Below are 26,152 nucleotides of genomic sequence, written 5' to 3' on the forward strand. Positions count from 1 at the left end.
GTGGTGTAAAAATTGGCTTTTTCCCATGCCTGGTGGTGCGTACTGCCAGCCGAAAAAAGTAAATGGCCGTACTCTGGTAAAACGCTGATACTTTTGTGCACCTCATCCCATCTAGTCTCATCTTTGGAAATGAGCCCATAATGGCTCTTGAGAGATGTAGTTCTGGGGTGTGTGCCCATGTCAGCAGTCCTGCTACAGATCCCTCTCCATTGTGACTGCTCTTGAAAGAATTTAAAGGTTTACCAAACCCAGGACCCTGCATTCCTTATATCTGGTCTCCCACAGTACACAAAACCTAAAAATGCAATAGTTTTAGTAAATATAAACGGCTAAATACCTTTTCTCATTAGCAGTTAGAGCAGTCTTGTGACTTCTATCAGTGTCTGGTTAAAGCTTGTAGGAGGAGTTTTCATTCTGCTCTGACTGTCCTACAGTCAGGGCTGGCACCAGCATAAGGCAGCCCAGGCAGCTGCCTGAGGGCGCAAGGAGAGGGGGAGCACTAATGCTTGGGGTCCCTCAAGAAGAGCTTATGCTGGCGCTGGCTCTGCTCACACGTTTACATAGTTCAGCCCAACACAGCAGACGCGGTGACAGGCAGCAGTGCAGCACAGCCACGGGCAATGTGAACTTCAGCCGTTGTCTCCACCAGCATCCACTTGCTCTCCCGTGCCTCCTCTCACCCAGATCAAGGGCAGGTGATTGCTAACACACCCACTTCTCTGCGTCCAGACCCCGCAATGAACGACAACTCCCTCCTATGTGAGATGAGGGGGAGGAGCTGAGTGAGACCAGGGGGAGGAGCTGAGTGAGACCAGAGGGCTCGGCCAGCAGGCACAGGAGTGGGAATGGCAGTGATCTTCTGTGAAAGGTAGGACAGAGTGCTGTATTATGTCTGACTGTAGTTATGATGAAGTCTGCTGCATGTACATCATAAACACCTGAGGAATAGATTGGAGATGGGGACAGAAGGGGACATAGGGGCACCTGATCCATGGGTACACTGATGGGGACATCTGAACCATGGGGACACCTGATCCATGGGGAAACTGAAGGGGGCACCTAATCCATGGGGACACTGATGGGGACACCTGAACCATGGGGACACTGAAGGGGACACCTGATCCATGGGGGGGCTGAAGAGGACACCGGATCCATGAGGACACTGAAGGGCACACTGGATCCATGAGAACACTGAAGGGGACACCTGATCCATGGTGGCACTGATGGTATACCTGATATATGGGGACACCTGGTCTATGGGGACACTGAAGGGGACACATGATCGTTGGGGACACTGATGGGGCACCGAATCCATGGGGACACTGATGGAACACCTGATCCATGAGACACTGATGGGGACACTTGATCCATTGGGACACTAATAGTGACACCTGCTCTATGGGGACACTGATGATACACCTGATCTATGGTCACACTGATGGGACATCTGATCCATCAGGACACTGATCAGACAACTGATCCATTGGGACACTAATGGGGACACCTGATCTATGGGGACACCTGATCGATGGGGATACCTGATCCATGGGGACACCTGCTCTATGGGGGCACTCTGATGGGGACACTGTGATGGGGACAATTACTCTATGGGGACACTGATAGGGCAACCTATTCCATGGGGACACCTACTCCACAGGGACACCTACTCCATGGATAAACTAATGGATTCACCTGCACCATGAGGACACTGATGGGGACAACTGCTCCATGAGGACACTGATGGGGACAACTACTTTATGGGGACACCTGATGTAAGGAGCACTCTGATGGGGACACTCTACTAGGGACACCTGATGTAAGGGGTACCATGATGGGGACACCTGATCTATGGATGCACTCTGATGGGGTCATCTGATGTAAAGGGGTGCTCTGATGGGGACACCTGATGTAAATACTCCTGCTCTATAAACTAATGGAGCACAAATAAAGTGTATGCCATATGGGAGTGGGGGGTTGCATTGTGGAGGGGAGGGGATGACATGAGGACGGTTGGGGCGGGGGGGCACCAAAATACATCTTCGCCTGAGTGGACAAAAATCCTTGCACCAACCCTGCCTACAGTATCAGGCTGCAGGACCCCTGACCCTCTGTCTGGACAGTACTGATTGGCCCTGTGCTGATCACATGCACTCTCCCAAGAAAAAAAAAAACCTCTCTAGCAATACACACCAAACTGAGCATGTGCAGCTTGTCCCCTAGCCTCTGTTCTATCAGGAGATGGTTTGGGGACTGTGGAAAAAGGGGTGGATCAGAGAAGACAGGATCAAACAGCCTTTTTACACAATGCAAAGGATTAACCCCTTAGGTTCCACAGTGAGTATAACAAGCATGCTATGCTGCATATACAGACTGATTTTACTGTTGTGGGTTTAGTAACACTTTTTAACAAGCCTATTGATTACATTACAGGGAATAATAAAAGTTGTTTCTCACTACAGGAACAGAAAAAAAGATTGCTGGGATATGCTCTAAAATTTTTCAGACTTACAATACTGCTTACCGCCCTCTGAAAATCAATTCACAATGGATCACATTTCAGAGGGCAGTCGAGCAGTGGCTGACAGGCATTCAGAACTACTGCTGCCTTATTTTTTTTCACTTTTGGGGACCAAGCCACAACTGCAAGCTGACCGTTTGGCTCGCAGTTGTGGTGCAGCTACATTAAGCTCACTGGGCGAGTTTGACCGGTGGTGCCGTCTGTCAAACTCTGCACCCCAAGTTAAAATGCTGCAGCATGTGTACAGCACTGTCCAGCGGTATTGTTACTATTCAGGTGAGTGGCTGGGGTGGTAAAACCATGACTCAGATGCCTGCATTTAACTCCCCTCAGGCGATTGTCTGAAGAAGCTCTAAGAAGTTTGGGTGGCAAATTTAGGTAAAGCCTTGAACTCACTTTTTATTAATGAATCAATTTAATGGTTTTGTATCTGGGAGCTCACACAACTTTCTATATTATGATTCAACTCAAAATAATTGGTCCGGGTTCTAGAAAGGCTGTGATAGACTTTGGCCCATTGAAGCAAATTTGTTCCCAAAATGTGATTGGTTGCTGTGGGTAACTGCACTATACACATCAGCTTTTTTCAGTTTCCTGTATAATAATCCTGCATGTGCTTGTATTTGATGTTACACTGTAAAATATGTTATTTATTTAATTTTACAAACTGTTAAAGTAAAATAACTCATAAAATGAATATTGCTTTTAAATGTTGTATGTCTGTATTTTTATATATTGATTTTCATCTTTACAAAATACGAGCCCTTGTAAAAAAAAAATCATTATCCTGTAAATTGAATTTTTTATTCATTACGATCGTTTATGTCAACCATCCAAAAGGGAATTCATTAATGTTTTGTTCCAGAATGACTTTGTATTTGTCCATAAAAGATTCATTATTTTAAAACCACACTGCAGTTACTGAGCAGAGATTAGAGCCGAGAAAAGCACAATGAGCCATATAAAATACTACAAAACATAAACTACTGTTACTGTATGTGTACTGCAAAGTCTACCAGTAGCCAAAAACACATCATATTTGACCTCCTGTAATCCACTCTTGATATACTGTTAGTGAACCTGCTGGCTACAATCCCTTATATTATTCATTAATCATAAACTTCACTGACCCTGAAGTGCTTTAAATCATTAGCCAGCATAAAGCTTATAAACATACTATGTTGCCAAGAAAAATATAAACTGAAAATCAATTTTTGGAATAAAAATATGTTTTTCACTGAACCTTGCTCCAGCTAAGGTTTAATTGTGGGATATAAAAACATTTTGTATGGGTTTTTTTTTTTAAATACATTTATTTTTCCTGACACTTAAGTGTCATTGGGCATTTTTTGAAATTGGACATCTCAGTGATCTTTTTTTTTATTAATACCTCCACTAAGCTGCCCATGTTCTTCTAACTTCACTTGAGAAGCAACTTTTCCAGACACCACAATTGGGTCACGTTGTGGTTTACAAAATCGGTAGACATGTGCGATTAATTTAGTTACGAATCAAAATTTGGACGAAATGCGCGTGATTGGGAGATTCAGATGTATCCGAAGCGCCGAATCACAATAGTAATGAATTTCATCTAATCTAAAATAAATGATAATAAAAGCAAATTAATTTGTATCCATTAGGATGACATGATGCAATAGTTTGGGCATTTGAAGCATCCAAAATAACATAATGACATAATGAATGATCCAAATTGATTCAGGTCCATTTATTTTTATTCTAGTAAGCGGAAATGAATATTCCAATAAAACAGTAAAAGTGCAAACATTTACGTTGAGCAAACTCTATAATATACTGTGGCTCATTAAATCATATGAATTTCATGAATTGACATGTACTGTCACATATAAAGGGCATTTCGGACCAGAAGTGATGTTGGATACCTGTATACTACCTTTTACTGTATCTGCCATGTATTAAGCGTTTATCACCAAACTGAATGTAAGAGTTACTATTTTTTAATAAAAACTGTGATTTTAAATACTACACCATGGGAGGTCACTTTGCTTTACCCTAAAGCGTTTGTATACACTGCTTTGTGATTTTTACCTACAGGTAAGCCTATAATAAGGCTTACCTGTAGGTAAAATAATATCTCCTAAAACGTATACCATTTAGGAGACATTCAGCCTGCATACAGCTGCTGACGTCAGCGACGCATGCGCTCTGAAGGTCCGGCTTATTGTGCTGGAACTTCAGAGCTTCTTGCCGGAACTGAGGACTCCTACGTGCATGTGCGGGAGTGACGTCATAGCGGCTCCAGCCACTCACATCGCTGAAACCCTGGAAGACACAGCGGGGGAACATGTCAACTCCCTCAGTGGTGACCAGGTGCCGCTGCGGGGGCTTCATTCTAAGTTAAGTATTCATAATGTGCTAGTATGTGATGCATACTAGCACATTATTTCATTGTCTTGCAGGCTTTTTTGGTTTTTTTTTTCCAGTGGTTTACTACCGCTTTAATATATGAATACTGCGTGGTGGACAGAGACCATTACCAGAGAATACCCCAATACATCCAGATGTATCAGAAAGATCTGGAACCATGCTAGGGCTAGTGGAATAGCCCTCTAAGCATCAATAGGAGAGGCAGAACATCACCCTGAGATTCTGTGTAATCAAAAAGCACATTTGATTAACTCACTAAGGTTAGAGCCCTGAGAAAATACACCATATCGTCGTTTATATATATTCAGATGAAAAGCACCTTTATTTGAAAATAAGCAATTATTTCAGACACATCACCTCTGGAATATGAACCGTCACTTAAGGCCACACATGACACGAAAATCAGATGGAAAAATTTCTACGATGAGCTGTCTGACGATTTTCGGATCGTTAGTACGGTGCTTTCGACAGTCGATTTTCGCCAGACAAAAGCTGGATGTGCAGATTATAAAATTTGTCGGATGTGAACTCAATGTCCGGTTTTCGTTTTATTAGTACAGTTTTCGTACGAAAAATTGTAAGTACAAGACTACGCATGCTCAGAAAGAAAAGAATACATACAAAACTATTTGACACATCATGTCACTTCTGACGTATTCTGTCGTACGAAAGTTTTTGTAACCTCTTCACTTTCGACATGAGACTAGCATGCCACAAAAAAAACGGACGTTCGGTCGTGCAAAAATCTAAGCGTGTGTACGAGGCTTAACTTTGAGAGATATTCACCTGCACTTTTAAACTGACTGCCCTATAGCTATGCACTTTATATGTGATGGTACATGTCACTCACAGTTTATGAAATTCATGTGATTTAATGAGACACAGTATATTATAGGGTTTGCACAACGTCATTTTTTTGCACTTTAACTGTTTATACTTGTGGGAACACAGTGGGAGGTTGCAGCAACTTGCCATAGTATTATATGTTTATTGTTTTTTTCATCTTCGTTGCCTCACTTTATCCTATTGCATTGGTTCTCAACGCCTGTTCTCAGGACCCACTAACAGGACAGGTTTGCAGGATAACTGAAATACATCACAGGAGATATCATTTGCTGCTCAGTGATTGCAGTATTCTAGTCTGCATCTCCCCAAGGTAATAATTAAAATCTGGCCTGTTAGTGGGCCCTGAGGACAGGGTTGAGAACCACTGTCCTATTATATTTATGTACTTTATCTAACTTGGATCATTTATTTATATAAAAAGGTAGCACAGAGGTACACATATAACTTTATCAATATTCAAATAAAACATTTTTAAATTGGGGTTGAGACCATTTGTTTAATTTCTATGTGTGTAGCCTAACAAACAGTCAGTTGGGAATGGGGAAATGATTGGGATTAAATATTGTGCAGGAGTGATGCATTCTGGTAGAGCTGCCTGATTGGCTGCACTGCTTGTGCAATAAAGTGAATTTGTAATTATCATTAGTCAGTTCCACAGTCTAAAGCAATTCTTAGGTTTGAAAAATTTGGGGCCTAACTGCATTAATTCCATTGTGTTTGAATAAAACGAATAATTCTGAATCTTTTCGTTATATACGAATGACTAATCTCCCAAATTATGAGTCAATATAGCCAACCTTCCGAAATAACAAAAGAATAACAGAACTTCCGAAAATACGAATTGATTTGGAACACTGGATATATACACTTTGGAAATAGCGAATTTGTTCCAAAAACAAATCATTCTAACATAATTATGATGACTAAACCAATTGATTTACTTACCAAATGAAACAAACTAAACAAACGTTTCTGTCGTGCGCATGTCTACAAATCACAAATGTACTCAGCAATCAGAAATTATTACTTTCCAATTTTTTAAAATCCTAAACCTTGACACCCGACACGGTTGGTCCATCCAAAACTATTATTTCAGTTTTGGAAAGGATCTAGGAGATGGAGTCTACCACTGGCTTTTTGATAAGTCTTGGGATGTTAAAGGTAAAATCTCTGCACCGGATTTCTCATTTCCACCTACCCAGAAAGACCAAACCTTTAAGCCCCACCTTGATCTGCCCAATCTATGCTCCAAATCTGATCTCTCCAGTTTCTGAAATAACGACTGTCACCCTAAATGGGAATTTCCTCTTTTAAGAATCCTCTTGTCTAATATTGGAAGTTTAATTTATTTTTTTTGTTGGGGGGTACCTAGTTTTGGCAGGTACCTGCTCTGGATTGCACTGGAATCGCCTAGACAATTCCCCTTCCTGCCTGCAACTTCTTGGGACATTTCAAAGATTGGCTGACCATTCACAAACCTCAGCGTTAACATGCTGAGACCGGGGACCTGAAGACCGGCGAACAACTGGCTCAGGTGAGGAGAGGGCTGGATCCCTTGACAGGTAAGTGTCCTTATATTAAAAGTCAGCAGCTACAGTATTTGTAGCTGCTGACTTTTATTTATGTTTTTTTCTAGAGACTGAAGAACCTCTTTAAGGCCCAAAATTTGGGGCAATTTCATTAAAACTGGTTCTGTTAGGAGACAGAGAAGTTTTTACCAAATAATAAATGGAGTTTAAGTGTCATGATCATCACAGCCGGCAAATTAATTCTGGTTTAGATAAACAACCGCAACTATACTTTGCTGGCTTACTAGCGCTACCAGGATTTCACTTGCCAATCACTAGAGGAAAAGAACTGTGCAATACATTTTATCTTTCAGAATATGTATAGTACATATACTGTACCTATAATGGGTTTAATTTATATCTGTTGAGCCCCAGATAGCAGCATAGTCTAGAATCAGGCACACTGGAGCTATGTGCATAAGTTTAGTTGCTTCTTGATGAACTTTGCAATCAGTTTCTGAGGTCGCCTCTGGTACTCGGTTAGCACAGCTTGACTCTCCGTGATCTGATCTCCATGTAGTCTGTCAAGTAGAGTCACGCAGACCACTGCAGCTGAAAGAAAGGAGATGATAAAGCACCGTGAACGCTTCAAATGCATATTCTGAGCAAATTCCTTTTTAACAGTAATCTGTTACGAATGCCATGCATATCCAAGCTGTTTCAGTTAAAGCAACAATATCTTGTGGATGAATCGTTTAAAAAAGGCATCTTTATATAGCGGCAACAATTTATGCAGCACATTATATATATTGTACAATCACATCAGTCCTTGCCCTCAGGGAGCTTACAATCTAAGGTCCCCAACTCAAAATGATACATGCACATATACTAGGGCCAATTTAGACAGGAGCCAATTAACCTACCAGCATGTTTTTGGAGTGTAAGAGGAAATCAGAGTACACAGAGGAAATCCCCACAGGCACAGAAAACATGCAAATGCCAGGCAGGTAGTGCCCTGGTTGGGATTCCAACCCCAGCTGCTAATGATGCCAGGTGGAAATGCTAACCACTTAACCACTGTGCTGCCCTGATGAAGCATAATGTATTTTCATTGGGCACATGCGGTATACTGCAACAGTATCTACCTTGAAGGCATTTTTGAGTGAGCTTTTATATGTTTAAATGTCTTGTCTTTCATAATGTTATTTTATTAAAGTAGAAGTTTAGTGAATTAAAAAAAAACCCCACAGCATGAGGAATGATACTTCCCATGAATGAAGAGTGTCCTGTGTGCTGGTGGCTGCTTTGCTCGGTTGAAATCCTCAGTCCTCTGCCCTCAGGTACCTCCCGCTGCAGTAATCTTCTGGTGCTGCGGGAGTTATGAGCGACTGCACCTCTGACAGGCACTCGTCAAATGTTGACTATGCCCACCTTTTCTGCCACTGTGCTCCATTCAGAGAAGCTGTACGATCGGTTCCCATAATGCAAAGCATTCAAAAATTGCAGAAGGTGGACCTTTCATTCATCTGCCTGCCCTCTATTCATAGTGGTGGATTTACTAATGACAAATAGATTGTGCACTTTACAAGTGCAGTGGTACTCATTTTCTCTAGAGCTTAGTAAATGTGGTAAAGCTCTGCTGATTTCACTCTTCCAATCTTATGCAGGCGAAAATGCTTTTACATTTTCCTTGCACCTGATTGGAAATTCTTTACCACATTACATTTACTAAGGGAAATGAGTGCAACTGCATAGTCTATTTGCCGTTAATAAATTAACCCCATAGAGCGCTTCTCATTGTGGGAATCAATAGCACAGCTTCTGTGAATGGAACACTTGGGTGGAAATACAGGGGGTCCCTTAGTTACAAACGACTCCTACTTACAAACATAGGGAGACAACAGGACGTGAGAGGAAATCTACCCCTAGGAAGGGAAATTTACTCCTGTGAGAGTTATCATAGGAAAAAGGTGTCTCCACTTTATGACCAGTCCATGTTTCCCTAACAACCCAAAATTTTCAAAATCCAATTGTCATTGGGACAGAAAGTGAGGCGCAATTTTGGCGCATTTTGCATTTTCCCCCGTAGCCGGTGGTCTTAATAGGCATGTGTACATGAAGCCTTATACCGCGTACACACGATCGGAAATTCGGCCAGCAAAAGACCGATGAGAGCTTTTCGTCAGAAAATGCGACCGTGTATGCTCCATCGGACTTTTGCTGGCTGAATTCCAGCCAGCAAAAGATTGAGAGCAGGTCCTCACTTTTTCGGTCGGAAAAAGTTCTGATCGGAAATTCCGATCGTCTGTAGCAATTCCGACACGCAAAATTCCTACGCATGCTCGGAAACAATTTGACGCATGCTTGGAAGCATTGAACTTCATTTTCTCGGCTCGTCGTAGTGTTGTACGTCACCGCATTCTTGACGGTCGAAAGTTCAGCGAACTTTTGTGTGAGTGTGTGTATGCAAGCCAAGTTTGAGTGGAAGTCCAAGATTTTTCCAAAGGAAAATCCGCTTGTGTGTACGGGCATTAGGCATACTTCCTCAAGAATCTGTGTCCTGCACCTCACTTCCTTCTTTCTGTGGGCTGAGGTTTTTATTGTGGTCCCTCAGTGGGGAAAATTAACCTTACTATTTGAATTGGGTAGCATCGCCACTGGGATATAGAAAGTGAGTGGCAATCCACAATTTTTCAGACCTAGGAGGTAAAGAGATATTTTCCTGTGGGGATAATTGTTCCGCTAACAATTGTCAAAACTGAAATTTCCCATCATTTTTGGGAGATTTGAACTTGCTTCCTGTTGTGGTTCTAGGAAAAGGATCTAATTCTTCACTTGAGGTGGAATGAGGGACAGTTGGGAGCTATGAGTTTGTTAATGGTTGGCTTCAGCATTCTTCCAAAACAAAACCCCTTTGCACCTGGAACCTGTGCAGAACCAGATCAACCACAAGGCAACCTAGACATCAGCTTGGAACCCAGTGGGTGTCCAGGGGCCCAGCTACAACCATTATTCTCCTGCAGTAAATCAGAGGGATAGCACAATTTTTAAAAGCTGTGCACTTGCCTGCCACTTCACCAGGGAGGATGCATTTGGTATCTGATGTGACTATGACACTACAGACAGAGCAAATGGGGCAGCTTCTTTGTGCCCCTTGGATAGTTAGTACAGGATGTCCTCCTGAGCTCTTTAGTTTTTTTTTTGTTCAGCCTGCTGTGGTGGGGGAGGCAGACAAAGCTGCTCCCTTGCCTAGGTCTCCATTCTGACCCAATCGATCTGTGAATCTGTGTTTTGAGCCTAAAATTTTAAAATATCCATATAAAGCAAAACTGTTCAGTTTGTTTTACTTAATTATACAAAATAAAAGAATAGCGCCTTGGTAGACTCTATTATAATTTGTAATCAGGTTTAATAAATACCTTTAAGCCCACATAAATGACACATTGCGGCAAAGACTGAAGATTCCATCTCAATGTTTCTGACACCGGCGCTATATGCCTTCTGCAGATACTCGCATTTTTCTTCTTTAGAAAATGAACACAGTGCTCCATCCAATCTCCCCTGACCTTAGAAATAAATTACTTTTACTGCTTGTGTACGTATTTCATTTCTTCAAACAAATACACAATTATCTTACATTATGTGAGTAATTTTTGCTCAGCATGAGATATTTTCCACTCTTACATGATACATAACGTAATAAAAAGGTGTACTTTCATACAGGGAGCATTGTCATGGACTGTAATTATGTATAGATCACTCTGGTAAATTAAAAGGGCTCCAAATATTATATACCGTATTTATCGGCATATAACACGCACTTTTTTCCCCTTAAAATCAGGGGAAAATCGCGGGTGCGTGTTATACGCCGATCCCCTGCGATCCTGAGCTGACAGACCTAAAAAATTGCCGCCGGCGCCGAAATACACAGAGCCGGTCCTCGGCTCTTCTCGGCCACTTTCGGCTTCACTCGACGCCGCCCGAACCTAGCCGAGTGTACTCGGCTAGGTTCGGATAGCTCCGCTCGCAGTCACGCCCATCCCGGGCGGGACTACGAGTGGAGCCGAAAGTGAACGAGAGCCGCAGAGAAGAGCCGAGGACCGGCTCTGTGTATTTCAGCGCCAGCGGCGCCATTTTCAAATCGCGGTCGGCGATTTTGAAGCCCAGGATGGCAGGATATCACAGGATCGAAGGCTTCACTGGGGCAAGGCTGCACTGGAGCAGGCTGCACTGACAAGGCTGCACTGGGGAAGGCTGCACTGGGGAAGGCTGCACTGACAAGGCTACACTAACAAGGCTGCACTGGGGCAAGGCTGCACTGGGGAAGGCTGCACTGACAAGGCTGCACTAACAAGGCTGCACTGGGGAATGCTGCACTGCCAAGGCTGCACTGACATGGCTGCACTGGGGAAGGCTGCACTGACAATGCTGCACTGGGGAAGGCTGCACTGACAAGGCTGCACTAACAAGGCTGCACTAACAAGGCTGCACTGGGGAAGGCTGCACTGACAAGGCTGCACTGACAAGGCTGCACTCACATGGCTGCACTGGGGCAAGGCTGCACTGAGAAGGCTGCAATGATGGGCATTTAAATGTAAGTTTTTTTCCCTTCAACTTCCCTCCTAAAAGTTTTTTTTCCTTAAAATTCCCTCCTAAACTTTGGGTGCGTGTCATACGCCGGTGCGTGTTATACGCCGATAAATACGGTATATATATATATATATATATATATATATATATATATATATATATATACACACACACACACACATAGACACACACACACACACACATACATACATATATACACACACACTGAGCAAAATTATAAACGTAACACTTTTGTGTTTGCCCCTATTTATCACCAGCTGAACGCAAAGATCTACGACTTTTTCCATGTAAACAAAAGGCCTATTTCTCTCAAATATTCTTCACACATCTGTCTAAATCTGTGTTAGTGAGCACGTCTCCTTTGCCGAGATAATCCATCCACCTCACAGGTGTAGCGTATCAAAATGCTGATTAGACAGCATGATTATTGCCTTAGGCTGGCCACAATCAAAGGCCACTCTAAAATGTGCACTCTTACTGTATTGGGGGGGTTCGGGGAGGGGGGGGGTCTGAAAACCAGTCAGTATCTGGCGTGACCACCATTTGCCTCACGCAGTGCAGCACATCTTTGTATGGAGTTGATCAGGTTGTCGATTGTGGCCTTTGGAGTGTTGGTCTATTCCTCTTTTATGGCTGTGTGAAGTTGCTAGATATTGGCAGGAACTGGAACACGCTGTCGTAAACGCCGATCCAGAGCACCCTAAACATTCTCAATGGGTGACATGTCCGGTGAGTATGCTGGCTATGCAAGAACTGGGATGTTTTCAGCTTCCAGGAATTGTGTGAATTGTGCACAGATCCTTGCAACATGGGGCTGTGCATTATCATGCTGCAACACGAGATGATGGTCGTGGATGAATGGTACAACAATGGGCCTCAGGATCTCGTCATGGTATCTCTGTGCATTCAAAATGCCATCAATAAAATGCACCTGATGTTCGTTGTCCATAGCATACGCCTGCCCATACCATAACCCCACCGCCACCATGGGCCACTCGACATCAGCAAACCGCTCACCCACATGACACCATACATGCTGTCTGCCATCTGCCCTGTACAGTGAAAACTGGGATTCATCTGTAAAGAGAACACCTCTCCAAGGTGCCAGACACCATCAAATGTGAGCATTTGCCCACTCAAGTTGGTTACGACAACGAACTGCAGTCAGGTCGAGACCCCAATGAGGACGACGAGCATGCAGATGAGCTTTCTGACAGTTTGTGCAAAAATTCTTTGGTTATGCAAACCGATTGTTGCAGCAGCTTTCCGGGTGGCTGATCTCAGACGATCTTAGAGGTAAAGATGCTGGATGTGGAGGAGGTCCTTGGCTGGTGTGGTTACACATGGTCGGCGGTTGTGAAGCCAGTTGGATGTACTGCCAGATTCTCTGAAATGCCTTTGGAGACGGGTTATGTTAGAGAAATGAACATTCAATTCAAGGGCAACAGCTCTGGTGGACATTCCTGCAGACAGCATGCCAATTGCACACCCCCTCAAAACTTGCAACATCTGTGGCATTGTGCTGTGTGATAAAACTGCACATTTTAGAGTGGCCTTTTATTGTGGCCAGCCTAAGGCACACCTGTGCAATAATCATGCTGTCTAATCAGCATCTGGATATGCCACACCTGTGAGGTGGATGGTTTATCACGGCAAAGGAGAACTGCTCACTAACACAGTTTTAGACAGATTTGGGAACAATATTTGAGAGAAATGGCACCTTCAGTTGTGAACATTATTAAATTATATATCCAATTCATATGTAGGTAAGAGCGCTTGGGAATATTTCATCCCTCCTCTGCTCTGCTTTCCCTTGTGTCAAACATCTGTTCATTCTGCAATTCTTTGTCCTATTATAGATTTACCCTAATGTAACTGCTCCTGACGAGTGGACATCTCCATGAAACGCGTAGAGCCCCAGCCTTATGCTACATCAACACAATCATGTGATTCTGAGATTCAATAATATGAATTTTATCATCAATTATTACCATAATTAACATATTTATGTTCATTATGAATTGGAACAATTTTACCACTATATTCTAATGTATCTATTACCATTAGATCGTTTGTAAATCATGTCATTATTATGTATAATAAATTGTTAGGGTGCCATTTATTTCTATCATGTTATCTCTTTTATTCAATGTATATCTCCTTGAAATCCACTAACATGTGATTGCATATTTTTATTTTCGTTGCAGTGCTTCATATAAAGTCCCAACCAATTCCCTTGTTCGAATTTATATATATAATAGGGATGAGGCAGATGAACCTACCCACTCATTGCCTCATTTAAAGTCCCAACCCCCCCCCCTTTCTTTGGTTGTAAAAGAGGTTTTATTTCTCTTAACAGTCTTTTTTGTATTTTTGGGGAAAAGAGGGTTAGGGCCAGGAAACCCTTAAGTAGTTATAGATTCAACTGGCAGACTCCGAGACTTCAATAGGAGGACAACCGTGCTAGGGAAAGGCCCCAGCAAGGCGTCACATCTGCACATGCAGGAATGCTGTCTCCTATGGCAACAATCCTCAACAGTTCCTAACTCAAACGTAACAGTTCCTTCAGCTTCACTACAACTGCTGCTTGTAGTTCTTCAACACTGAGCTCCCGGTCTCTCACTAGACCCACTGATTCACTGACTCTGATTCACTTGAGCTCCTCCAATTGGTATCTCAATTGACATCTTTTGGGAGTGGTATCTCCCTCAAGCATCACCCACGCTTCCCTGCTGGGTCCCTAGCTTGGCACTCCAGATACTTCTCAAGCTTCACCCCTGCTGACCGGTTCGGTCCCTGGCTTGACACACAAATCTGCTCTGCAAGCATCACCTCCGCTGGTTGGGTCCCTGACTTGATCACTGCCTGAAGTTTCCCGATTCTCCACCGTGCCTGTTCAGTGAGAATACTGCTCCGGTACTTGCTTCAGTTACTCACTGGGGTCCCTGGTAAAGGTGGTTGGTCCCTTAGTGGCGACAGCTCCCCTTCTACCTTTGATCATGACAGGTTCTCCAGCTGGCAAAACCATCACTTTTGGTTGGACTGCGAGCCGCAATCCTAACCCCGCACTGCCCTCTTACTTCTGGATAGGTCCTCACACAGCCTGGCAGCCAGATGCCCCCAGGATAGGCCCAATCTCCAGCCTAGCACCCCAGGGCGTACGACACATGTCTACCCAGACAGCTGTCCAGGTGGCACAGACCAGAGATCACCTGACTCCACCCAAATATATAGGTGCTCCCAGCAGGCAAAGGGATTCAAGAAAACACTTGCCCATTGGCTGAGATACCCCATATACCCATAACATGACCTTGGGTTGCCCTTCTCATATCTAGTACCACCAAGTACCCGGCCACCTAGTAGTAGAAGAGAAAAGTGCAACAAGCCCAAACTTAGGGAGAAATCAATGGATCTCTATCAACCAGGAAGACTACTACTGGTTGTAAGTAAAGTAAATCTGTGAGGAGCGCCCTGCCTAAACTACAGGGTGCTACACATGTATTATATTTTTTCACAAATGGGCAAAGTACAACAGTAAAAAAACAATATTTTGATATACAATACCTTCATAAAAGTCATATGTACACATGGTGTGTCCAATAATAGTTGGGAAGTCATTGATCTCATTGCTGCACCGTAGAAGATTTTCTGCCAGTTCCTGGTGGAGCTCTGTGTTCCTGACCACCACTTTATCTAAAATGACTTGTTCAAACTGTGGCCTGAAGAAGGCATCTACAGCAATGTCTGTGATTACCACAGTCCCGGGTTTAATGCCTGGAAAAAATGCATCAGTTCAGTTTGGTTAAGTAACCTTCCAAGTATAGGCACTGATAAACCATAGCTATTTTCAACAAACATGGCTGTTTACTAAGTATAAGTCAATGCAAGAAAATAGTAAAGACATAAAAAAATCTGTCCCATGAAATCAATTTCAAGATGCTGGGATTCAGCTCATAAAGGTCACAGTGCAACAAGAAAAGAGCCACTGGACAAAGCAATTGAAGCAGGGCTAAAAAAAAACAAGAAACGATTGAATATACAGTATATTTGAACTGTTTTTCATGCTGAAGAATTTGCAATTATGTTCAGCCAGTCTTGTGATCCAGACAACACAGGCAGATCCTGGAGCTCACTGCAGAATTCACTACAGTTAAAGCGCAACTCCACTTTTGTTGAGAAAAAAAACATTCCCCTCTATGTGCATTGCAATGATTTTAACACATTTTGTTGCAGATTCCTATCTTTTGTTTTTCTGAAGAAATCCATGTGTGTTTATCTGTGTCCATGTGGGACAGTGAATCTAATTGGAGTGGTTTCATAATGATCAATCAGCTGCTGCACCTGCAGGGCACTAATGGAGGAAAACTGCAGGGTCTGCATCCCTTTAGACGTGATTTTCTATTGGGAGTATCTCACCAAAAATACAGGGCATGCCTGAAATCTGACTTGTATTTTAGTGCACACTTCTGGGAAAATGGGTGAGCTAATCGCACAAGCAGAAAATTCTGTTTCTGGGGGGCGTTCTGTACACATTCTGTGTACAGAACACCTCCAGGTAGCCATATTGCATTACATTTTCAAAAAGATACAGAGCTGCAGATTGAAAAGGAAAGGTAATTTTTAATAACATTCAATTACAATATGACTGTGACAATATGACAATATGACTAATGTGTCGCAATTGTATATGCTATATTATTTATTCTTTATTTGCTATTTTTTTCCCTGCGAAAGTGGAGTTACCCTTTTTAAGCAATGTAGTCTGGTCCAGCAGTCCCTATACCCAAACCTGCTGACCAGAAAATGAATGCTACTGTGCACGGATTTACAGGAGGCCAGCATCAAGGTAGATACAAAGATGTGTTAATTGTATGTAAAAAAAAATCCCATTGTCAACTTTTTCACTTTTTAAAGGTGCAAGGTTCATGGCCATCATCCTGATCCTCACTTCACTACATAGTGAGCTATTGACCTGGAACTGGCATGCAAAATGGTAATTTACCCCTTTTAGCTACATCCTTGGAGGTAGCACCTTAAAAAACTAGTCAGTAATGACAACTCTCATAATTCAGTTATTGCAGTTTACCTTTATCGAATTAGATCAAATTGCATACTTCCCATGAGTATATCCACATCTGCATTAATATTACAATATGATAAAAAATTTAATGGATGATGCAGCCATTATGATAAAATGCCTCTAGTGTTCAGGCATAAAGCTTTATTAGGAGCAGGGAAGCCAGTTTGAATAGATTTTAACCACAATGGCTAGTTTAAAGGAATTCAACTCCTTTGTAAAAAATGAAGGCACCCTATGAGTTTATTCCAGCGAGGTGCATGATATCTCCTAGACTTCGCTCTATTATTTATATCCGAAAGCTTTATAGTACTCCCAGAAGACAGCTATCACTGTGGTTCCAGGAGAGTGACGCTAATCCTTCTAAGCTCTGCATCTTGAACAGGAGAGTCGCTGCAGCTGCTCTGCCTGCCCATTCACAGAAGCCTTGGTATTATGTGAATACATTTACATAATACCAAGGCTTCTGTGAATGGGCAGCAGAGGGGAGGGGCAGCCATAGCTGCTCTGTGTGCCTGTCAGATATAAATAATAGAGATAAACCCAGGAAATGTCATGCAGCTTCTTAGACTAAACTCATAATTTGCCTTCACTTTTTATAAAGTGGCTAATTTCCTGGAATTCAGTTTTAAAAAACTATTAAAAAAGACCCAAAACACAAGCGTTAGTGCAATGTATGAGTTCACTTACACCAGAACACATGCAATGACATGGGTTGTCTTACGTTGACATGTGTTTTATTGTAATTGACTTAAATGGTGATGCACCCAGAATGTATTATACAGATAATTCTCGACACAATGCATTGATGCATCCTTAAAGCAGAAGTAAACTTTGTTGTGGGGGTGAGCTTTTGACATAATCTGGAAATATGCATAGCATACTTCCATATTATGGCACACACCTACCCCCTTCTGTGCTGTGCTTCAGCAATGATATGTCCAGGCACCTGTCATCTTGTAGAAAATTTTTCCATCCTGCTCCTTCAAATTTCCTTGTCACTGCGCTTTAAAACAAACCTTGTTTTGCCTGAACTAATGATTAGAAAAGTTAGCAAAATGATCGAATGGTGAACAAAATTCTACTAGTGTACATCAAGCTTTACTCTGGCACTTTACATAGGAGTTGCATTGTCTCTGGCATCTGGCCCATTCCCAGCATTTTACAAATGCCAGTAATGAGCCAAGAGTGTACACTGCACAGTGCATATGCTGTTCAGAGTACACAGAAAATAAAAAAAAGGGGAGAGAGGAAAGAGGAAGTAGCTGTTTAGCTTTGCATGTCTCTTCTGCCAAAAACCACTACCTCCTGTGTTGGAAAATGCAGGAAAACACATGTCAGCTCCTGTGGTGTGAACAAGCCATAAAACCCACCAAGAGCCAGGAACAGAATTTCCTTTTCTACCTTAATCTTGGCAGTATTTCAAGCATTGATGTGATGGAAGTGATGTATTGAATAATGTTTTAGAAATGTAATTTCATATCTGCTTTTATTTTTCCCATTTCAAACAAACAGTAGTCATCCTTGAGCTACTTTTGGAGAGCAACTTTGGTTTAGCACTACATTTGATGGGTTTTGGCAGTGGCGGCTGGTGTTCCATTTCTTGGGAGGGGCGGCAAACAAACCCAAGAATCCCCCCCCCGCGCCCTTCTGCACCGCACTTACCCCAGCCCGCCTGCCCGCTCGCCAACTAAACCCCGCATTTACCCCATCCAGGTCGCTTCCCCGGCTTCTCCTCCTGGCCAATCCAGTCACTTCTCCCCCCTGGCCAATCCAGTCTTAGGACCTGCTTCCTGTCCTAATTGGCCAGGAGGAGAAGCAGAAAGACAATAGCGAATGTTAATTCACTAATATCACAGGTGGGTGGGCTCACTGCGCCCCATGCCCACCCTTTTTTGAAGCCAATTAGAGTCTCTGGCTCTAATCATGTGCTTCAAAAACAACAAAAAACAAACAATAAAAACACACCACATAGAAATCCATGCGTCCTGCGCCCCACATGGAGATTGGGAGCCGCGCGCATGGAGATGGGGGGGGGGGGTGACCCTTATGCAGTGGCTGCCTCTGGGTTTTAGGGCCTGTTTACACCAGTGTGTTGCAGTAAGTGATGTGTTAAGTAGTCCATTCATTTTTAATGGGCTAGCAAAGTTCCCCACCATACTAAAACACATCTATGCATTGTAATATATTCAAAAGCAAGCACGTTGCAGTGTGTTGCGTTGTTTTGCTGCAACACGCTAGTGTGACTGGCCAATACACCTGGCAACCCCGAGTTAGGGTGAACTGTCCTTGGTCATAATGAGTGGGAGGAACTGGAAACTAAGGACAAAGTGCAAGGTGATGCCTTGCTTCTTATGGCCTTTACTGGCACCCACATGAGACCAAACCAAATCAATTAATAAAAAAATAACAAGATTTTATTATATACATATTTCTAAAAAAATTCCATCTATTGCGTTCACAAATTTAAATAAAAATATATACTTATTATTGCAATATGATACATCAGTCCCATTTGGGATCACTATACAAACACCTACAATATACTTGTCCACGTGTCTCCAGGACTGGAGGTGTGTGTATTATCCACAGATGTTGATGCGTTTTGCAAAAAGCGTGTGGCTTCCTCAGAACCAGTATGTGGAGTATCATGAATATCATGGCAGTGAGTTACATGCGTCAACAACATCTGGGGCAGACACAGGGGCTAGAGCTCCTCACACACATGTGGAGTTCATATGATGGACATATAAACTCATTGGGGGGGGGGATGTATCTTATACTGATCCAAAGCAGCCACAATAGGATCCCTTTCCTAAAAATGCAGGGTGACTTCTGCAGAGCTTCTAAAACAATATCCCCCATGTGTGGATGCCACCAGACAGTATCCATCCAAACTGCTACCTCTGGAAACTAATGTTAGAGAGATATGAGTAATTATTAAATAAATCAAATTTGTTAACATTTCTATATTATTGGAGAATCAACTTTGGGATGGCTAAACCTTTAAAGCAGTAGTGAAGTCTTTAAAGAAAAAAATAAATAAATACTGTCCCACTTTCAAGTTAATGGAACAATCTGCTAGTATGCACAACATACAAGCACATTATGACAGACCTAGATGTAAAACATGTTCCTCCAGTGGTGCACTGTCACAGCTGCCAGGGCTTCCATTTTCACCCAGTCTTCCTTCTGGGTTCGCAGGCTCTGACTGTTTGAATGGCTGAGGCATTATGACGTCACTCCTGCGCATGTGCACTGGAGTCATGATTGAGTATTGACCGCAGATTCAGTGTGCCCTCAATCCAGAGCTCAATGAGCCAGTGCCATCACCAGCTACAGATTTTTTTAACGTTTAGGAGATATTCGTTATACCTACAGGTAAGCTATATTATAAGCTTACCTGTAGGTACAAGTGACCAAGTGGAGTTTACTACAGCTTTAAAGGAAATTATACAAAGCTACAAAAAAAAATATTATATATACATACATATATACACACACACACATACATACATACATACATACATACATACATACATATACATACACATACACACAACACACACTTACCGATTCCCCCAGATGTCCCGATACGGATTATTGTGACATCTCGACACTTGGCGTGATGCAGCAGCTTGATAAGCTCATGCAACATGATGGAGATGGAGGGAATGCCCATGCCATGCTATAGAAAGATAGGCTAACATTATACTTTTATATAACACACACAACTGTGAAAATACATTTAACTCTGAGATATAGGCTGGCAGGCAAACAGCAGTGAGATCCATACACCTTAAAACAGCACTTTGTTGCAGAAAGATAAATGCAGCTTTCTCTAGCCTGACAAGTTAAAGCAACGATAAAACCAGTTTACCTGCAGCATGGCAGGTCTTCACCTCTGATATTTCTACTTGTGAATTCATTAAGGTGAATCTGTCAGCAGCGAGGCAAGATTACACAGCTGAAGAGCAGGCAAGCAATACAAAGATCATTTTTTTACCATTTAAAAGGATAAGAGCACTTTTCTGCAGAAGCACTATGCTGAAATAGTACAAAGATGAATGAATGAATGAAAATGAAAATAACATTAAAATAAACAGCAGCAACCCAAAATGTGTGATATCACAAAAAACAACATAAGCTAGAACAGAGTCGCACTCTGATATGCATAACATAAATATATGCTAATAAACGTGAAGCATAAATATCTGATGGTAAGCAGTCCTCCTTATTGTAGAAGAGAAAAGTAAAAGCATGTACAACATGAAACATCTAGTGCTGAAAACGTCCTCCTTGAATAAAAGGTGATGTAAAGAACAAGGTGATAGGCAGTGGCGGCTGGTGCTCAAAATTTTTTGGGGGTACAAACAAACTGAAAAATTCTGAAAAAAGCCCCATGAAGCAGCCTCACTGTACCATCAATCGCAGCCACTGTGCCCATCAAACGGAGCCACTGTGCCCATCAATTGCCGCCACTGTACCATCAAACACAGCCACTGTGTCATCAAACGCAGCCACTGTGCGCATCAATTGCCGCCACTGTGCCATCAAACGCAGACACTGTGCCCATCAAACGCAGACACTGTGCCATATCAAATGCTCCCACTGTGCCATCAAATGCTGCCACTGTGCCATCAAATACAGCTACTGTGCCCACCTTATGCAGCCACTGTGCCCCATCAAATGCAGCCACTGTGCAGCATTGAATGCAGCCACTGTGCCCATCATATGCAGCCTCACTTTGCCCCATCATATGTAGCCTCACTGTGCCCCATCATATGCAGCCTCACTGTGCTCCATCATATGCAGCCTCACTGTGCCCCATCATATGCAGCCTCACTGTGCCCCATCATATGCAACCTCACTTACCTTACAGGCAGCTCGTCGGGCCGTGCGTTCCACGGAGCTGTCGACATCACTTCCGGTTTCCCTGTGGAACAGGGAAACCGGAAGTAACCTCTCAACTCTTTGAGTGGGACATTCTTAGACAAAGGAGAAAAGAGGTAAAGAGAGAGATCATTCGTAGGACCATAGATCTCCAGCCGGATTACAACCTAAAGGCCCTGGCAGGGTAATCAGCCACAAGCGCTACTGGCCTTTTAAAGGTCCAGTGTATCTGGTAAGCAGGCATTCCTTACTTTCGGTGGTGGTCTCATATGGTGTCCATTGCATAGGGGATTGAAGTGGACTGTATTGTGTCTGAGAGTCTACATATGGACTAAAAGCCAAAGTTTCTGACACTCTTACCTATCACCCTGTTCTTTACATCACCCTTTATTCAACAAGGAGGATGTTTTCAGCACCAGATGTTTAATGTTGTACATTCTTTTACTTTTCTCTTCTACAATAAGGAGGACTGTTTACCAGGAGATATTTATGCTGCACGCTTTATTAACAGGTGCAGCTAGCTACTTTTCCACTAGGTAGCTCTCTACCAGAATAGTTTTTGGTTACAGTAAGTAAGGTTTTCAGGTGCTAGGCCCATTTGAAGTAGAGTCCTCTTGCAGTGATGGGTGAGTCAGTGCCTAGTTATAAGCCAAGTTGGGAGGAGGCCTAGGTGTAGATGGGGCATGGGAGCCAAACAAACACCCCACACTAGTACAGATGTAATCAGCACATGTAGGCCCTGCACAGGACAGGAGGCCGGGTGGAGTGGAGCTGTAAGCAGGAGGAGCCAGCTATAGTCTCTTATTGGGGTGGGGTTTGGGGCAGATTGCAAAAGGCCTTTTAGGCCAGGCTGGAGATCCCTGTGTGAGGCCGCTTCCATGGAGGATTCACAGGAGAGATCTACCTAGCAAGGAGCTGACTACAGAAAGCACAGTCCTATGAGTACTAATGACCCTGAGCAAAGGAGAGACTATAAGGGAGATGGCTGCTGAGGCACTGCATATGCTATGGCTTGTGTGGACATTTCTTCCTTGGGGATAAAAAAGATCTATGGCAGGGAATGTCATGTGAAGGCCTAGTAAGGCACAAGATGATAGAAGATTTGGGCTTAGCTGGTGGATAATGTTCTAGCAGGGCTTGAGGGTGGGAGTGGGGGGGGGGGGGGGGGGGAGAAGTAGCATTCATCTGATATAAGCTTATTTACACATCATCATAACATTCTAAGCCAGGTTAAGAACAGTAAAACAAGTGTAACAATATGGACTATAATTGCCACTAACAGCTATTCCCTGCCCTATCTTATACCATATTATCCCTATAGTACCCAGCGTTATCAGACTGACATCATATTTGTGAGCCAACTAACGGGAATGTGGGATTGGTAGTTCCAACAGACGGCTGTTCCCCTGCATGACTATGCATCTGGACCACATATCCCAGGGATTTTTGCTACCACCAGGGAAATTGCTGGGAAGAACTATAAAAGAAACCAGAGACCTGCCTTGCGCTCTCTTTCTCCGGGGCCTCGTGTGTGAAGGACTTCTCCACGCAGGGAGAGTGAGGCCTACCACGCGGTCCACAGCATTCCTACCTGACCGAGAAGGGATCCAGCGCTGCCTGCTGTTTATCGAACTTCTAATCAGCACCGTTTCTACAGTGCAGCTACCCACGCTTCATGCTCCGTAACGGGGGATCACCACAAGTGGATCTGAAGCCAGAACGTCCATTCAGGAGTCGCTAGCTGGAAGGCATTGAATCGGCCTGGACGTTGGTGAGAGGGCCATTGCTAATCTTTGCAAACCTTTCCTTTGTTTTATTGGGACACTGTTGTTGTGGAAAATTTTATGAAGATGTATTTTAAAGTATTGTCATAAGTCTCCTAGTGTTCGTTTTCTCGCAGGCCGCTCTAAAGAGCTGACTGGGGCAGACTGACGCTGGTTGAGATCCGTTTGGTAGTGAAAAGCTCTTTGGGGATGTGGAGAAATGTATGTGGAGTGGGGACATGTTAGCTAGCTAAGGGCCCCTGTGCGATGCACAGAATGATCGTTTGGTGGGGGTGTGTTCACTCTGCAAAGACATTATCGGTTTAACCAGTGTGCGCTCATGTTGCCCCTGTGTGCCTGATCAACATATTTGTGGCCCAATGAGTGTATGCCTGCCGATAATCTCTCATCCACAAAGACAGTAGAATAATCCAGGTATACATTGTTCTCTGGAACAATGTATAATAGGGATTTCTATCAACGGAAATACGGGAGTCTTTTGGGTTGTTCTGGTTGGAGACACAGTCAATGTTTGAAAGCCATGTGGCTTCTAAAAGTATGCATGCACCCTGTCTCTGCTCAGACACACCCATAAGACTCCTGTAGTCATTGTTCATTGGTTGTTGCATTTTCCTGTGTTGTTAAATCCTTATATGGTCATATCCTGTGATGTCACTTTCCATGTAAGAAGTGATTGGCTTTTGGAACCATCACTTCCTGTTTGTGAAACCTTTTGTGTAAATAAAAGCAGACTCACGGCGGAGGGTGATGATGCCTGATTACTTGGATGCGTGGGTTGATAGGTAAGGTACATTATATCATTAAGATGGAAATGGGTGCTTATTGGCACAGGAGATATGGCTGTGGGCATAGCTTACAGCCAAATTTCCCTAACACTGTGCACAGACAGCTTTACCTTGGGAACACTTCACTGCACCTTTATTTGAACACTGTACATAATTCTCTTTAACTACAGTCATCACAAGATATACTACCGCTCTGTTACCTCACCCCATTGGATACAATTAATGAGCTCCGACTGCCGGTAAAGACCATCAGGTCTGCAACGGGGACATTCTGTCATTGCTACTGAAAAGGCCCTTACACCATCCATTTTTAGCTGCATCTCTCATTACGATCAGAGGTTAAACAGGACGGCCTGGGTTTCTCTTTCTAGGAGCACTGTCAGTACTGCTGCTTAACTTGTTTATCCTTTTAGGTTATGTCCAAGTGGTGTTCTACTGTACATAATATTCTGTTGTTGCCTTCTGTCTCAACTGACATTTCTTAAGTAGTCATTCGACTATTTGTGCTGCTATCCCAAACTCAGTTGAACCATTACCTCTTTGTACCTCTTTGTACTTAACTGAAGTATTCCAGTAAAGATTAATAGAATATAAACACATTGAGTGTTGCCTTATTACTTAAAGGCATTGCAATGATGTCTGAACCCAGAGTGTCAGGTGGGTTGGAAGGTTCACAGGGTCAAGGCGATGCAGATGAGCAAGTAAATCCAAGCAGTACCCTAGGGGGCCGTGCTACACAAGTAAAAAAGTTCTGTGTAAAGGGCAAACGCAATTAAATACAGTCTGATACATTTTTATTTTGCACTAACATCCAAAATTTCAGGACAAACTTTTGGGGGGGTGTCTCCTATAAGGTACAAAACTAAACCCAACACAATCTGCGCTATCCCCACTCCACTACAGCGATATTATACTCAAAAAATGTGAACAAGCAACTGTAGACAAAAAGTGCTGCAACCAAAAATGAACTTGAATATCTAGTTCTGTGCCATATATAATATAGATTCAGGTGCGCTACTAGTGTCCCAATGGTTAAAGTTGATCTTCAACCCAAAACTTCTTAATATTTATGTATTACTTTAGTAACAATCACAATAAAATAAAAAAACATAAGTGAAGTCCCAAAAAGCTGTATCAAAAAATGTCAGAACAATGTATCAAAAACAAATATGTTTCAAAATAATAAGTGTTTCTATAAAGATGGTCCTTCTTTTGATTAATGGGGTTGCCGATCCTTTAGTGTCTGAACGTGCTGACAAGGCAGTATGAGGACATGCTGACAAAGTGGTAACATAAGGGGGGGGCGCTTACCAGATAAGTTGGACCCCTATTACGGGGTAAGGTACAAGAAATACTATTACACAAATGTTGGTGCAAAAAAAAAAAAAAAAAATGAATAAAAAAGGATAATGGCCAGTACTCAATTGTTTTTGCCCTTTAAATAGAACATTTACTTACAACATCTAATTGTTTTTGTTGCAAGTGCACTAATACGACAACCACCTCATGCAGAATCCCACCCCATGGGTATCAGTTTTAAATCCAAAAATTCCAGTGATGGAAATCTAGTTCTGCTCTTATATCTCTCTGAATACTGTATTAACCCCGTACATGGGGGATTATGGGTAAGGATTTCAACAGATTAGAGGTACCAACTTTGCTATACAGTATATAGCACACCCCTGAATTTTAGCACTACCGTTTTGTATGAAAATATACATATG

General features: G+C 42.8%; 1 protein-coding gene across 3 annotated transcripts in view; it reads right to left on the bottom strand.

Moving 5' to 3' along the window:
* Nucleotides 1-1,899: 1,899 nt before the first annotated feature.
* Nucleotides 1,900-26,152, bottom strand: part of UPP2 (uridine phosphorylase 2) — a 51,379-nt gene continuing 27,126 nt past the window's right edge. For all 3 annotated transcript variants that reach the window (XM_073634119.1, XM_073634121.1, XM_073634120.1), the window contains 4 exons: nt 20,540-20,654; nt 15,454-15,663; nt 10,698-10,844; nt 1,900-7,890 (listed from right to left, as the gene is read on the bottom strand). In XM_073634119.1, coding sequence (XP_073490220.1) covers nt 7,748-7,890; nt 10,698-10,844; nt 15,454-15,663; nt 20,540-20,654 — 615 coding nt within the window. In that variant the 3' untranslated portion in view covers nt 1,900-7,747. The remainder of the gene's footprint in view (nt 7,891-10,697; nt 10,845-15,453; nt 15,664-20,539; nt 20,655-26,152) is intronic.

This window comes from Aquarana catesbeiana, linkage group LG06 (assembly GCF_042186555.1).
Source record: "Aquarana catesbeiana isolate 2022-GZ linkage group LG06, ASM4218655v1, whole genome shotgun sequence".
Classification (NCBI taxonomy): Eukaryota; Metazoa; Chordata; class Amphibia; order Anura; family Ranidae; genus Aquarana; species Aquarana catesbeiana.